We start from the raw sequence: 14,892 nt of genomic DNA on the forward strand, positions 1-14,892 counted from the left end.
AAAAGAAGAAGAAAACATTTTCTTTTCTCTCTGTAAGCATCTTATCTTTTATCATTTTCCCATTATGTTCATCATCAAAAATAATAATAATAATAATTTTTCGCAATTCAAAAGTAATGCAATTTGATGATGATGATGATGATGACATTTACGGATAACGAAAAAATTTTAATAAAAAAGATTTATTGTTATTATTGAATTTTGGAATGTATTTTTGTGTGTTTTTGTGTGTTTGTTTACTATAGGAATTGTAAAGGTAAATGAAAATTATTGCAAAAAAAAGGTAAACGAAATTGCTTTAATTGAAGGAGAAAATTAATAGAAAAGAAGAAGAAGAAAAATAACATTTAGTTTGTTGTTAAGGTTGATATTGAAGATGCATGATGAAAATTTTTGAAATTATGTTTGATAAAATCATGTTTTTTTTCATTATTATTATTTGATTCTCGCCTACGCATTCAATAATAGGTTTTTCTTCAATCTTCTTCGAAATCTTTCTCTTGGTGGGAATTACGAAAATGTTTTTTTTCTTTTCGTTGCAAATTTAACTAAAGATTTTCTGTGATTTTTAGGGGGAAGAAATGGGATTTTATCTTGTTTGAAGTGTGTCGGTGTGTGTAAATGTTTGTCAAAGTTATTTAGTTCAATAAGTTTTTAATTTGTGATTTTTCTGTTCTGCGTGAAAATTCATTTTATCAAGATTTTTTCAATTAAATGTTTTTTTGTCGTTGTCGTCGTTAATCATCGTTATTGAAAATTTTTTCGCTTCAAAACATGATTGGACATACATTCGGTATCCATATACATAATTCACAAATACTTATCTCAATATGTAATGGTCGACAAAATTGATATTCAAAATATTCATATTCATAAATATAACCAGGTATTATTGGTGGCATTGGTGGTGGCATCGGTGGTGGTGGCATTGGTGGAAATATTGGTAAATATTGTCGTCCATCTAAATCATCATAATTATCATTATAAATTGGTTCTTCATTCAATGATGGTGGTGATTGAAAATTTTCTTGTCGAAATTGGCCATTAACATTATTATCATCATTATCAGTAGTACCGGGAATTGTTTCATTCAATTCAACAAGACTTGATTTTGATCGTTGTAAACGAACAATAGTACGACCTTGTCGTTGTATGATTTTTGTATCATTATTATTTTGATCAGGATTATATAATTGAATTGTTTCCATACGATTATAGCCATTTGGTGAACATTCATTCGGTATTAATAAACGACGAGATGATATTATTGTTGCATTACATAAATGATGTTGTTGTTGTTTTGATGATGAACGTTGATGATGATTATCATCATCGTGATTAACAATTTTATGATCATCAGCATCGGTGGATAATTTTTCAACCAATATTTTACGTACATCTGAACGTATATGTGGACGACGTCTTGTATTTTTCATAATCGGATATTGTTGTTGTTGTTGATATGGATATTGTTGTTGTTGTTGTTGTAGTTGATAATAATCTTGTTGATTCATCATTGATTGTGATGTTGGATATGATGTTGGATAATAATTATTATTTCCATCATAATAATAACCATCATTAACATTACCCATACCCATACTACCAGTTGTTGTTGGATACATTTGTATCAATTCAATCTGAATGATAAATAATGTAATGAAAAATAAAATAAATGTTGAATAATTTGTCAATGTTGCCATGATTAATGTCGGTAATTAAATTTTTTTTTGTAATTTCGTTATTTTACGAGAAAAAAAAAGATTTGAAATTAAATCGTTGATTTATTACTGTGAATTTTATGATGATCATGACCAAATAAATCCGAAATTTACCTGATATTTATATCAAATTGAATTTTTGTATTTCATTATTTTTTTATTTCAAAATCAAAGCTCACGCACACACATGAACACAGGTGTAACATTATCAATATCAAAAATCAAATCGGATGCAATAAATTCATATTTTTTTAGTTTCAAAAAAAAACAGATTTTCAATTTTCAATTTTGGTTGAATCAACCTTGAGGGCATTAGAGGACAAAATGATGATCAAATGAAATATTCAAAAATTGATTGCACCCAGTTTTTGTTGTTGTTGTTGTTGTTGTTGCCAAATTCATCCAGAATATTCATTCATTTTGCATTGAAAAAACACACACATATTTTTTTCCAATGAAATTTCAATGACTTTCATTTTTTTTTTGACAATGAAATTGAAATATTTTCAAATAAATTTCAATTTTACACACACATACAACCTGTCAAATGAAACAAAAAAAAAATTTCACCTATTCCGATTGTATATCAATCATTTTTATGGTTTTTTATGATGATGATGATGAAACTAAATTTCAATTTCAAATTTCCTACATCATCTATTCTAGAATTCAAACCAGAAATAACCAGAACGAAACGAAAAAAAACTAATCAATCAATCAATCAATCAATTAACGTCATCGATCATCCTTGATCAATATTGTGATAACATTGAGTTTGAAAATTTTTTGGGCTGGCTAAACATGAATGAAACAAAATTGTTTTTTTTCCCCGAAAACAATCAATAGTTTAAGTATTGGTTGTATTTTTTTCAACATGGATAATATCAATAATAATTTTGTTTTTTTTTCTTGTCTCTCGATAATCAATTGACGAACCACTCGACCAATTGATCCAACCGAAACAACAACACAGAAGCCTCAGGTCTTTCGTTTTTTTTCTTCATTTCATTAGGATCATTCATTGATAAAATATCGATGAAAATCGATTATTCGGTTGGTTGTTGTTGTTCAATTTTCGATATTCTCTACCCAAATTCATTCATTCATGATGATGATGAATAGAAAATATAAAAAAAAGAAAGTTGTTAATAAAAAAAACGACCATAATAATAATAAGTAAGTCCATAAAAAAAACTACATAACTAAACTATAACATCATCTGTGTATGTGTGTGTGTGGGACATTGAAATGATAAAATGATGATGATGGTGATAATAAAAAAAAACAGAATTTTCCCCAATGATGGATTTGGATGTAATTTTTTTTTCAAACTTTCAAGTTGGAATCCATAAACAAAACAAAAAAAAAGCAATTATTTTAGCAAAATTATAAACGAAATTTCCCCGAACTGATACATCCTCGCTTTCTCTCTCTCTCTCTCTCTCTCTCTCTCTCTCTCTCTCTCTCTCTCTCTTGCGATGTTTTACGAAACACAAAATTTAATTTGATCAAATGAAACACTCAACTACCATCATCATCATCATCATCATAATTTTTGATGATGGAAAAATAAAAATTATTAACTTCGACAATATCTTGGCTTTTTTTTTCTTCTTCCGAAACCAAAACGAAAATATTCATCATTCAACAACGACAATGAATGAATGAATGAATGAAAGTAAAATCATTGATAATGATCATTCATAAATTAGTAAAATTATCATCATAGTCCTATCACAAAGTAAAAATTGATTCATTTGATCACTTCTTTTTTTTTGTTTGGTTTCAAAAAAGCTACCGTTTTTCAAATTTTCCTAAACAAAATCATGCCACATTCAACTATCGATCAACCAAACCAAAAATAGTTTTAACATTCTTTTGAATTTGATCTACTTTTTGTTCTTCGTTTAACATTTTCATTTCATTTTGTTTTTGTTTTTCATTTTCAAAAAACAAAAAAAAAAAAATTCACTTTCAATCTTTCAATCTATACGAGGTCCACTACACCACACCCGAGAATATTCCCGAAAAAAATAAGCAAAAACAACGACGACGATGATTATGATGATGATGATGATGACGATAATAATAATAATAATAATAAAAGATAGAAATTAGTTTTTTTTTCTTTTAGTATATGATCAAAACGTGTACACGATAATAATAATAATAATGATAACGTATGATAACGTACGTTTAAGCCATAAAAAATAACATGAAAATGTTGATCATCATCATCATGATGATCATTCATTCATTCATTGTATATGAAGTGATCATCATGAATGAATGGAAAAAAATATAGAAATAAAGTAGTTATATATTTTTTTTTTTGGGGGGGGATATTCTGTGTAAAGAATATTCTCAATGTATGTATGTATTTCTGTATGTTTCTATATTTGTTTCTGGTTGGACACAAAATCAATTATTCATTGGTTCCCATATTTACGTTTATTTTATGTGTTTTTTCGTTTTGTATTCTGTTGTTGTTGTTGTTTGTTATAACTATAATATTTATATACATTTAATATTTGATTGGTGATTCAGGTTTTTTTTTTTTTGGTTGAAGATCTTTTGGTCGTTTTAGGTTTTATATAATAGTAATAATGACGTCCACATATTATTATGATCATCAAAAACATTTATAATTTTCGTTTTTTTGTTTTTGGAATTTGAATGCAGTTTACCATTATGCTGAATGAATATAACCTGCATAATGATTTTTGTCAAGTTTGTTTGTTTCGGTAAAGTTTCTTTGGAAATCTTTACATTAAGATTTTTTTTGTTTCTTGAAAAAGGGTTATGATAATGGCAGAAAATTTCTTCATTTTTTTTGTTTTCTTTATATTTAGTGTAGAGAAAAAAATTCATGATGATGATGATGATGATAATCATCATTATTTTTAATAATGGGTGCCCATAATCATTTTGTTTTAATCGTTTGTTGTTGTTGTTGTTGTCGTCGTCTAGAATATTTATATTATCATCATCATCATTACAACAACAACAACAACAACAAACGACAATCGATTTAAAAAAAAAAACAATGCAGTCCGATAAAAAACATTACAACTTGAAACAGAGAGAGAGAGAGAGAGAGAGAGAGAGAGATAAACTTATGTTCTAGAAAGCGACAAAAAAAACTGAACATTTCGAGGATATAAACATTGATGATGATAATAATGATGACAATTTTATTCATTCGACCGAAAAAGTGTTGAAAAATAAAAGAAAAATAAAATAATTGACTTTCGTTTCAGTAAGTTTTTCCTGATATAATTGTAAGTCATTGTTGTTGTTTGGAAAGAAAAGGGTTAAAATTACCAAAAACAACTAAGAATACACACTATACATATAATAATAATGATAATTATTCTTTTTTTTGTTTTGTTTTTTAATGATTTTCAAAATTGGGTTTGTTTGTTTGTTTGTTTGTTTGTTTGTTGTTGTTTTAAATAATGATCCTAAATAATAAGTTAGTGAAAAGACATATGTGGATATTTGTTCAAGTTTGTCTAGCTTCTCTCTCTCTCTCTCTCTCTCTCTCTCACTTCAAATTCTTAGCCCAGAATAATTCTTTTGTTTTTTGTTGAAATTCTTTTTCTTGGATTAATTCCTGGATTCTCGTTCATCATCATCATCATCATCAACATCACGGTAGATTTTTATGAAAAAAAAGGGTTTTTTCTTTTTACCCCTATGCTCACATTCATTATAATCATTTTTAAAACAAAAAACGAAAAAAGAAAAAACATTACCGTCATTATCATTATCATCATCATCATAGTATCAAGTTTAATTACGATTAAACCTAATTATGGAAAAAATCAGAATAATAAAGGAAAAAAACAAAATTTACTTTCTTTGATTAAACTCTCACTCACTTTCCACATTCTATATGTATATGGATGAATGGAATGCAATAGAATCAAGTTTATCACCATCACCATCACCACCATCATCATCATTATTAGATGAAAATTATAAAGTTTCATATTTTTTTTCAGTTTAAATAAATATAGAATTTGATTAAAACAAAAGCCAAATTGAATATGATGATAACACAAAGTGTGATTTTTTTTTTTATAATCAGTTTGCAACAAAAAAAAATTCCCGTTTGAAGATAATGGAATTTTTTCTCTTTTCTTTGGAAATTTAATTTCACTTTCGATAAAATTAGTGATGCATTTTTTTGAAACAAAAAAATTCATTTCAGATGTCATTTGATTTTTTTTTATAGAAAAATTCTCCACAAACAACAAACTGAGCGCCATCTATTTATTGTTTGAATGAAATGATTTTACATTATTCCCTCATCATCATTTTTACTCATTTTAATTTAGTTTAATTTCATTGTTCATTTTGTTTTTTTTTCAAAAACAAAATTATCCATGCATTTGATTTTTTTAAAAGATTTTCATTTTCTATTGGGAATTTGATACATAACACATAAAAGGATACCTGGGTGCATAAAAACTAGCTCATTCTCGAAATGGAAAAAAATAATGGTATCATCCATAATCATGTTTTCATGAATATTATGAACGGGAATGTTCATAAAGAATGCAATGTGTTGATGTTGATGTTGGTGATTATAAACACAACTATAGGAGAAAGCAAAGAGTTTCATATATTGTAATGAAAACGGAATTAATTGTACTCTAGAGAGATTTTTATACATTATATAAATATAAAGTCCATTTCAAACAAAAAAAAATTTTTATAAAACTAAATTAGATATAGATAAAAGTACTGGAATGAGAATACTGGAGTGTTAACGTTACCAACAAAAAAAAATGATAATCATGATTTTTGTTTGATTTTGAAAATTTCTTTCATTTTTTTTAAACATATAAATAGAACCATTTTAGCTTTACTATAAAATCAAAATACCGAAAAAGTACAAAGTAAATGTGACAGATGTCAGCACAGCATTTGTTTTTGATTCATATCAACCGTTTACAATATCCATCGATGTAAACAAAAATATCATCATCAAAATGGATAATCTTTTTGGAAAAGAAAAATTATCCAGAGAGAACAATTATTACTATTATGGCTAGAAAGATAGAGATGAAGAGAGAGAGAGAGATTGTCCATTATTTTCATCAATCTTAAACAACAACAACAACAATGACAAAAACCGGTTTTTGTTTCGAAAATTTTTTACAAAAAACAAAATCCCAAAAACTTTATCCGCAATAATAATAATAATTTTTCCCCCTATTTTTTTAATACTTTTTGGTTGAAATTTTTCGACAGTTATTTTCCATAATCATCATCATCAACATCAAATCGATCGACAAATAATGGTAATGTAAGTAAGTAAATTTGTCGAGATAAACAAATGAGGCCGATGTTGTTGTTGTTGTTGTTGTTGTCGGAAAATCTTAATATTTTCTAAGACGATTTACGATCGGGTTGTGCGCGGGAAGGAATAACGTTTGTTCATCTCGCACATTATTGTAAGATTTTTTTGTTTTTCGTTGTCAAATTTTCAAACTAAAAAAAAGAGAAACACAAATGAAAAAAATCACCACTAAATATGTAATAAGTAAGCAAACAAATGAACAATTTTTTTGCCACGAACTTTGCCCATTTTGTTTGTTTGATTGTTTCTGGAACACACAGAGAGGACAGAAAGACATAGAAAAATTCACATTGAAACAAAACAAAACAAATAAAAAGACCTGACCTGATTCTCTTTTTTGTTTTTTGTGTTCCAAAATGGACATTCAAATCATCATCATCATCATCATCATTTATCGTTGTTTATCGTCAAAAATTACATTTTGACATTGCAATTCCAATATTCAAACAGACAGACAGACGCAAAAAAACCACAAATCTCATCAAACAACAAAATGAAATAATGGATTTGGAAAAGCCAACAAAAAAAAGAAAAGAAAAAATCCTAATCAGGATGTGATATATGAATGATGTCATTCTATTTGAATTTTCTTTTCTTTGTTCAGAAGAAATCCTTTCTACAAATGAAAAAAAAACCTATCCAAAATGATGACAAAGATTATGTTAATTTTTGCATGAAAAAAATCCAATCATAATGATGATTATATGGTATGGCTAATGTGATTAAAAAACACCACCAACAACAGCAACAATAGTTGTTGAAGAAATGAAAAAAGAAAAAAAGTGGTTATTCCAGGTACAACAACAACATCATCTTTCTCAACATTTTCTTCAATTCAATTCAATTTCATTCATTCACCTGCTCGGTCAACCTGTTGTTGTTGTTGTTGTTATCATCATCATTAGAGAGTGTTTTTTTTCGTTTTTCGTTTTTCAATTCTTCACACATTTTTTTCTTTATCAAATTTGTTGATGTGATGTCAATGATGGAAAAGTTTGCATCCAGATTTCTTTTTTCCATTTCGTTTTAAGGAAAATAAATAAATTCTCATCATTATAATTCATTCAGACAACAACAACAACAACAAAAATGTAAGAAAAAAAAGAAAGAAATTATAATCCAACGTCATCATCAAATCTAATTTTGTTGTTGTTGTTGTTCCTGGATTTTGTTTGTTTGTTGACCAAAACAACAACAACAACAACAAAATGATGTGAACAAACGTTTCATTTTCTTACCAAACAAACAAACAAACAAAATGATTGTGATTATGATCGATTGAATCAAATCATCATGATGATGTAAATGTAATCGATGTTCAGTTCGTTTGGTTTGTTCAATCCAAGATGATGATGATGATGATGAATCTGTATGCTGTGTTATTTCTATTCAAATTGAATTTCTTGTTTCGTCTTTTTCCAATCAATTTTTTGTTTATGTGATTAAAGAAGAAAATTAAGGAAAAATTCCATTCAATTCTTTTCTTCTTTATAACAACGTTTGTTTTTTTAAAAAAAGTTATTTTTAGTTATCAAACACACGAGCGCCGCACATTCAAAAAAAACAGAAGATTTTTATCAACCACCATCATCATTATCATTATCATCAGACCTGTGTAATGGTCATCATCATCATTATTATTAATCACGAGTTTTCAAGAAGAAGAAAAAAAAATTCAATTTATTTTTTTTTTCAATATAAAACCTTCAATGATTATGTTGTTGATTTTGTTTTCATTTGAATTTACATTTTGTCATTTTTAGCAAACATAGAAAAACATTATTTGCCTTGTTTTGTTTGAAATTTTTTTTTCAGTTTTCAGTGCAAAAAAAATACAGTGATTTTTTTTACCCAAAAAAACGAAAGATTCAAATAAAAAACAAGTTTCTCACCAACAATTTAACCAACCGATCAACCAAATATCCACAAATGAACAATAGTCGTTTTTTTTCGTTATCTATTCTTCCTTATTCGTTGTTTTTTTTGATGTGATACCCGATCGAAATTGTGATTTGACAGAAATATTTTACCCCAAAAAAAAAATTTCGTTGTTTTTGTTGTTGTTTGTTTTTCAAAGTGAAAAGTGCCACACAAAAATAAAAATAAAAATCCTTACGTCGACGAAGAAAATATCTTTACGAAAAAATTTTTCGGACACCACACACACAAACAAAAACGTAAACTTTTATCATCATCATCATCATCGGTTCATTCAGAAATTAGTTTGTGTGTATCTTCTTCTTCGTTAATCTTTTAAATTTGATTTGATCAAAACATCAAAATGGATATTGATAATAGTTTATTAAAATTTCAAATACGTCAAGGACGTAAACCAGAACATAATGATCAAGATATTGAACAAATGATGCCATCATTACCTGAAAATTGTCCATTATCACCATATCGTCGTATGGCATCATTTGATTGGCGTGATCTGAAATTAATTATCGAAGGTGAACAAGTAATACGTTTTCGTAATCGTATATTTCGTACATTAGAAAATGATCCATTATTTCAACGATCACCGATTGAAGAATTAACACGTGATGAAAAACGTGAAATAACATTTAAACGTTTAAAACGTTTAATGGAATATAATTTATTACCCGATGATGAATTCATACAGAATCCATTATTAACACAACAATTATATAATGCACTTGGTCAATATGATTGGTCATTATCAGCAAAACAATTTCTTGCACGTGAATTTGTTACAATTAGTTTACGTGGTGCTGGTTCAAGTCGTCATTTAGCAATACTTGATCAAATGTTAAGTTTTGAAGCTATTGGTTGTTTTGCATTAACTGAATTATCACATGGTTCTAATACAAAAGCAATGGGTACAAGAGCTGATTTTGATCTAAACACTCAAGAATTCATATTGAATACACCTAATTTTGAATCAACAAAAGTTTGGTCCGGTAATATGGGTCAAACTGCTACACATGCTGTTACATTTGCTCAATTATATGTTAATGATCGTAATCATGGTCTGAGTGCATTTATAGTGCCAATACGTAATCCAAAAACATTGTTACCATATCCGGGTGTTATTATTGGTGATATGGGACCAAAAATCGGTCTTAACGGTTTGGATAATGGATTTGCTTCATTTGAAAATTATCGGTTTGTTAAAATTAATTAATCAATCGATTCAAATAATTATTGATTTTTTTTTCTAGTATACCAAAAAGTTGTCTAATGAATCGTACTGGTGATATTGATTCATCGGGTGATTATGTAACAACAATTAAAGATAAAAAACATCGTACCGGTATTACATTAGGCACATTATCAATGGGACGTGTTGGCATTCTATCGATATCGATTGTAAATATGAAAACAGCCATAACAATCGGTATAAGATATTCAGCTGCACGGCGGCAATTTGGTCCACGATCAAATCCAACCATAGAATGGCCTGTTATTGAATATCAAATGCAACAATGGCGTTTATTTCCTTATTTATCAGCCACCTATGTTTTAGATATATTTTGTCAATCATTTTTAAGAGATTTTTTAAATTTTCAAGTAGCCGTATTATTTGGTACTAGTTCACCATCATTAGCTGAATTAGGACAAGAAATACATGCTGTTGCTTGTGCAGCAAAACCAATATCCGGTTGGTTATGTCGTGATACAATACAAGAATGTCGTGAAGCATGTGGTGGTCATGGTTATTTAGCTGCATCACGTCTTGGTGAATTACGTGATGATCATGATGCTAATAATACCTATGAAGGAGATAATAATGTTTTACAAATGCAAACAAGCAATTTTCTTATTAGTAAATATAAAAAATTTAATACCCAATATCGTAATAATAATGGTAATGACAATGGTAATGATGATTTGGATGAAATAATTATCGATAATAATCCTGATGATGAATTCAAATCACAAATGGGTTCTATTGAAATATTACGTAATGTTGATGATAATGTTAAACGTTTACGTTATGAACCAGGTGAAAATGTTTGCAGTATTGATTTTATATTACGTACATATCGATTTCTTGTATCATATCTATTATTACGATCTGTTGATAAATTAGATAATGAATTGAAACAATCATCCGGTGATTTATTTGTTGCACGTTCTAATTCTCAAGTAGGTTAATTATACTAATAATAATGTCAATATCAACTGAACAAATTATTTATCTAACTAATTTTTTTTTGTTTCTTTTAACAAACACTTGATAGGTTTATTATTGTCGTTCATTATCATTTGCATTTATTGAACATTTTATTATGTTACGTTATTCAAAATTTTTATCTGAAGAATTAGCTGATGATATACCTGATTCAATACGACAAGTATTAACACGTATGGGTATACTGTATGGTCTTTGGTCATTAGATTCACATTCATCAATATTATATGAAAGTGGTTATTATAATGGACCCGAAGCAAATCGTTCAATACGACAAACAATATTACAACTTTGTGAATTAATCAAACCAGATGCTATATCGATTGTTGATGCAATTGCACCACCAGATTTTATTCTAAATTCTGTATTAGGTTATTCGGATGGTGATATCTATAAACATATTTATCAAGCAATGAAAATGAATACAAATACATTTGAACGTGTTAAATGGTGGCAAAATTTTACCGATAATAAACCGGCTGTTGCATCATTAGAACCAATCGATAATCAACACGAACAAGCCAAACTTTAAAAAAAATTTAGGAAAAAAAACTAGAATTTCTAATGAATATTTTTTTGTTGAATTTTCAACCATTTGATTAGTGTATTGATTTGTTTCGTTTTGTTTGTTTGTTTGTTTTTTTTTATTTATTCAAAACAAATTTCGATTTGATTTGATTTTAGTTAAATGAAATAAATGAATTTTATTGAGTTTTTATATCAAAAATTAGAAAAATCAAAAATAATGAACATTTGGACAATAACTAAAACCTTGACTATGTTCATCGTCATGATAATCATGATTGGTAATATTAGCCAACATCCAATAACGACAACGTAATAATCTTGCCGATGTTTTTGGTTGTCGTTGTCGGGTAAATATACCTTTTTTATTACCACCAACTCTTGTTAATGATTGTTGTGTCATAAAATCGGCAAAATTCCATATATGTTCACCAATAAAAAATCCTTTCGAACGTAATTGATCAAATGCTTGATGACTTTCAATCATTATCTCGGATTGATAATCTTCAGTAAATATAATACTTGGTTGTTGATGCATACCACTAATTGTATCGGCACCATATTCCGAAATCATTATTGGTTTTTGATATTTTTTCCATATTCTTATAAAATCATTGATTAAATTTTCTTTGATTATTTGTGGATAACCCGTATCACTATACCAACCATAATAACGATTAATCATAATAACATCTAAAAATTGTGGTAAATAATCTTGATTATATTGATTATCAGCAGCTGTTATTGGTCGATTTGATTGATCTAATTGCCGGGCTAATTCGGAAACGTTTTGAAAATAATTTTCTGATTCAATTTTACCGGATGATGCTTCATTTGCAATTGACCACATAAATACTGATGGACGATTTTTATCTCTTTCAATCATTTCACGAATTGTTTGTAAATGTTGTTTTAATAATATCGGATTAAATGCGGATAAACCAACAGCTGGACATTCATCAATAACAACAATACCCTGTATATCAGCTTCATCCATTATTTGTTCCGAATATGGATAATGACTTGTACGAAATGAATTTGCACCAATCCATTTAATAAGATTAAAATCTTTAATAATCATAACTGGATCTAAACTTCTACCCCTAATATCATATTCTTCATGTTTACCAAAACCACGAAAATAAAATGGCTGTCCATTAACTAAAAATTGATAATTTTCTTTATCAATATGAATAGTTCGTATACCAATATTTTGATAATAACGATCAATTAATTTATTCATTTCAATTGAATGATATAAACTTATTGACATACGATAAAGATAACCAGGTTCAGAATGCATTGTAAATGGCCACCATAAATGTACATTTGGTATTATTAATGAACCTTCAGATTTCCCTGATGAACTATTCACTAGTTTACCATAACGATCAAATACATCTATTTGAACAATGAATTTATCTTGTTGTTGTTGTTGAATATTTGTTGTTACATTAAAATGAATAATACCATTATTCTGATCAATAACATCGGTTATAATTGTAAGATCGGTAATACGAATTTTCGGTACAAAATACAATAAAACCGAACGTTGTATACCGGCATAATTATAAAAATCAAAACCAAAATTTGATTCAATAAATTTTCGATTGGATTTTGTACGTGTATCATTTTTAATTTTATATGATCCTTGTGGTATTGTATTATGACTTAATTCATTATTAACAGCAACTGTAATATGATTTTCATTACCATTATCCATATGAAGATAATCTTTTTTAATAATTGTTTGAAATGGTAAATGACCACCTGTATGATTTATAATATGATTACCATTAATCCAAACAATAGCTTTATAATTAACCGAACCAAAACGTATTATAATATCATTATCATTTGAATGATAATTTTTTGGTAGAAAAAATTTTCGATCATACCATGACCAACCAACAAAATCACGTATTTTACGTTTTTCAGTTATATCATTAAAACTTGATGGTACTGGCATACGTTCATAATGTTCATCAATCTAATTTTTATATTGTTTTGTTTTGAAAATAAATTATGAAAAAAAATGTCAATTTAGATAACATTAATTACCAAATCTAATGATTGATTAAACCAATGATGCTGAAAACCATATAATTCATTATTGAATGAATAATCTGTTATACGAAATGTCCAAATACCATCTAATGATAATGTTTCTCTTGTTTCAGTGGGCCATGGATATATTGCTAATGAATCATCATTAATTGTTTGGGTTTCAACGGAAAATTTTTCTTGAATCAAAAACAATAACGACAACAACAACAACAACATTTTATAACGAAAAAAAGACATTTTAAACACAGAAAGCAATATTGACAATCAAAATCAAACACTCACTGGTTTTTATAAACCAGAGAAAATTATCCAGGATTTTGTTTGAATTTGTTTGTTGTCATTTTTTTTGTTAACCCGTAATATTTTCATAGGATTATCATTATTATCATCATTATCATTTCATTAACCATCACCACACCACCAAACATATTAATCAAACATTTTCCTGTTGTCATAATGATAATGATGATGAAGATTATTATGATTTAAAACAATTTTGGAAAAACAAATTAAATAAATTTTGGCTAACAACAAAAACAAACAGAAAAAAACCAACTGATTTATGGGTTTTTTCTCCTTTTTTTTCACTCTCTCTATATGACATCAGTGGTTGTTGTTGTTTGAATGAAATTATTTTAAAAAATTTCTCGTTCAATTCAATAATAATGATAATGGAATTCGGATTAATCAAATAACATTGAACTTTGAGACTTTGAAAAAATAATCAATATTATAATCAATATTTTTTTTCTTAAAATGATAATTTTATCAGTCATAGTTATAGTCATTAACCTAACCTCACTCAACCATAAGTCATGGTCATAGTCATTAACCTAACCTCACTCAACCATAAATCATAGTCATCAACCTAACCTCACTCAACCATAAATCATAGTCATCAACCTAACCTCACTCAACTATAAATCATAGTCATCAACCTAACCTCACTCAACCATAAATCTTAGAAATATTCATCAACCTAACCTCACTCAACTATCATCCATAATCATAGTTCTTGTTTTAGAAAATGAATAATTTAAAAAATTTTT

At 27.5% G+C, this 14,892-nt stretch overlaps 3 protein-coding genes across 4 annotated transcripts; 1 reads left to right on the forward strand and 2 right to left on the reverse strand.

Moving 5' to 3' along the window:
• Positions 1–209: 209 nt before the first annotated feature.
• On the reverse strand, positions 210–1,830 carry LOC113794144 (uncharacterized). The gene has a single exon (XM_027344235.2). It carries the CDS (start codon positions 1,701–1,703, stop codon positions 768–770), a length of 936 nt encoding a protein of 311 aa, XP_027200036.2. The 5' UTR covers positions 1,704–1,830; the 3' UTR covers positions 210–767.
• A 6,966-nt stretch (positions 1,831–8,796) lies between these two features.
• On the forward strand, positions 8,797–11,969 carry LOC142645663 (peroxisomal acyl-coenzyme A oxidase 3-like). Its single transcript, XM_075822488.1, has 3 exons — positions 8,797–10,221; positions 10,278–11,205; positions 11,301–11,969. Exons 1-3 carry the CDS (start codon positions 9,374–9,376, stop codon positions 11,781–11,783), a joined length of 2,259 nt encoding a protein of 752 aa, XP_075678603.1. The 5' UTR covers positions 8,797–9,373; the 3' UTR covers positions 11,784–11,969.
• Positions 11,941–14,381, reverse strand: LOC113794176 (beta-glucuronidase). Of its 2 annotated transcripts, XM_075822489.1 has the most exons (3): positions 14,126–14,381; positions 13,838–14,019; positions 11,941–13,766 (listed from the first exon to the last, which is right to left on the reverse strand). In XM_075822489.1, the coding sequence occupies exon 3, from the start codon at positions 13,743–13,745 to the stop codon at positions 11,988–11,990; it is 1,758 nt and encodes a 585-aa protein (XP_075678604.1). In that variant the 5' UTR covers positions 13,746–13,766; positions 13,838–14,019; positions 14,126–14,381; the 3' UTR covers positions 11,941–11,987. The 2 variants fall into 2 exon arrangements, with proteins under 2 accessions (XP_075678604.1, XP_027200073.2); XM_027344272.2 differs by lacking the exon at positions 14,126–14,381 and having other exon boundaries at positions 13,838–14,119.
• Positions 14,382–14,892: the final 511 nt, after the last annotated feature.

This window comes from Dermatophagoides pteronyssinus, unplaced genomic scaffold, assembly GCF_027571235.1.
Source record: "Dermatophagoides pteronyssinus isolate colony J.1.1.1.1 unplaced genomic scaffold, Derpt_VIB-CSIC_2022.12 sq0017, whole genome shotgun sequence".
In the NCBI taxonomy this organism is placed as follows: domain Eukaryota; kingdom Metazoa; phylum Arthropoda; class Arachnida; order Sarcoptiformes; family Pyroglyphidae; genus Dermatophagoides; species Dermatophagoides pteronyssinus.

Excerpts from the sequence above, each read along its gene's own strand:
- LOC113794144 (XM_027344235.2), bottom strand. The coding sequence starts at position 1,703 with ATGGCAACATTGACAAATTATTCAACATTTATTTTATTTTTCATTACA.
- LOC142645663 (XM_075822488.1), top strand. The coding sequence starts at position 9,374 with ATGGATATTGATAATAGTTTATTAAAATTTCAAATACGTCAAGGACGT. Across the intron at positions 10,222-10,277 it reads GCTTCATTTGAAAATTATCG|TATACCAAAAAGTTGTCTAA; the intron begins GTTTGTTAAAAT and ends TTTTTTTTCTAG. Across the intron at positions 11,206-11,300 it reads TTGCACGTTCTAATTCTCAA|GTTTATTATTGTCGTTCATT; the intron begins GTAGGTTAATTA and ends AACACTTGATAG.
- LOC113794176 (XM_027344272.2), bottom strand. The coding sequence starts at position 14,080 with ATGTCTTTTTTTCGTTATAAAATGTTGTTGTTGTTGTTGTCGTTATTG. Across the intron at positions 13,767-13,837 it reads TTAATCAATCATTAGATTTG|ATTGATGAACATTATGAACG; the intron begins GTAATTAATGTT and ends TATAAAAATTAG.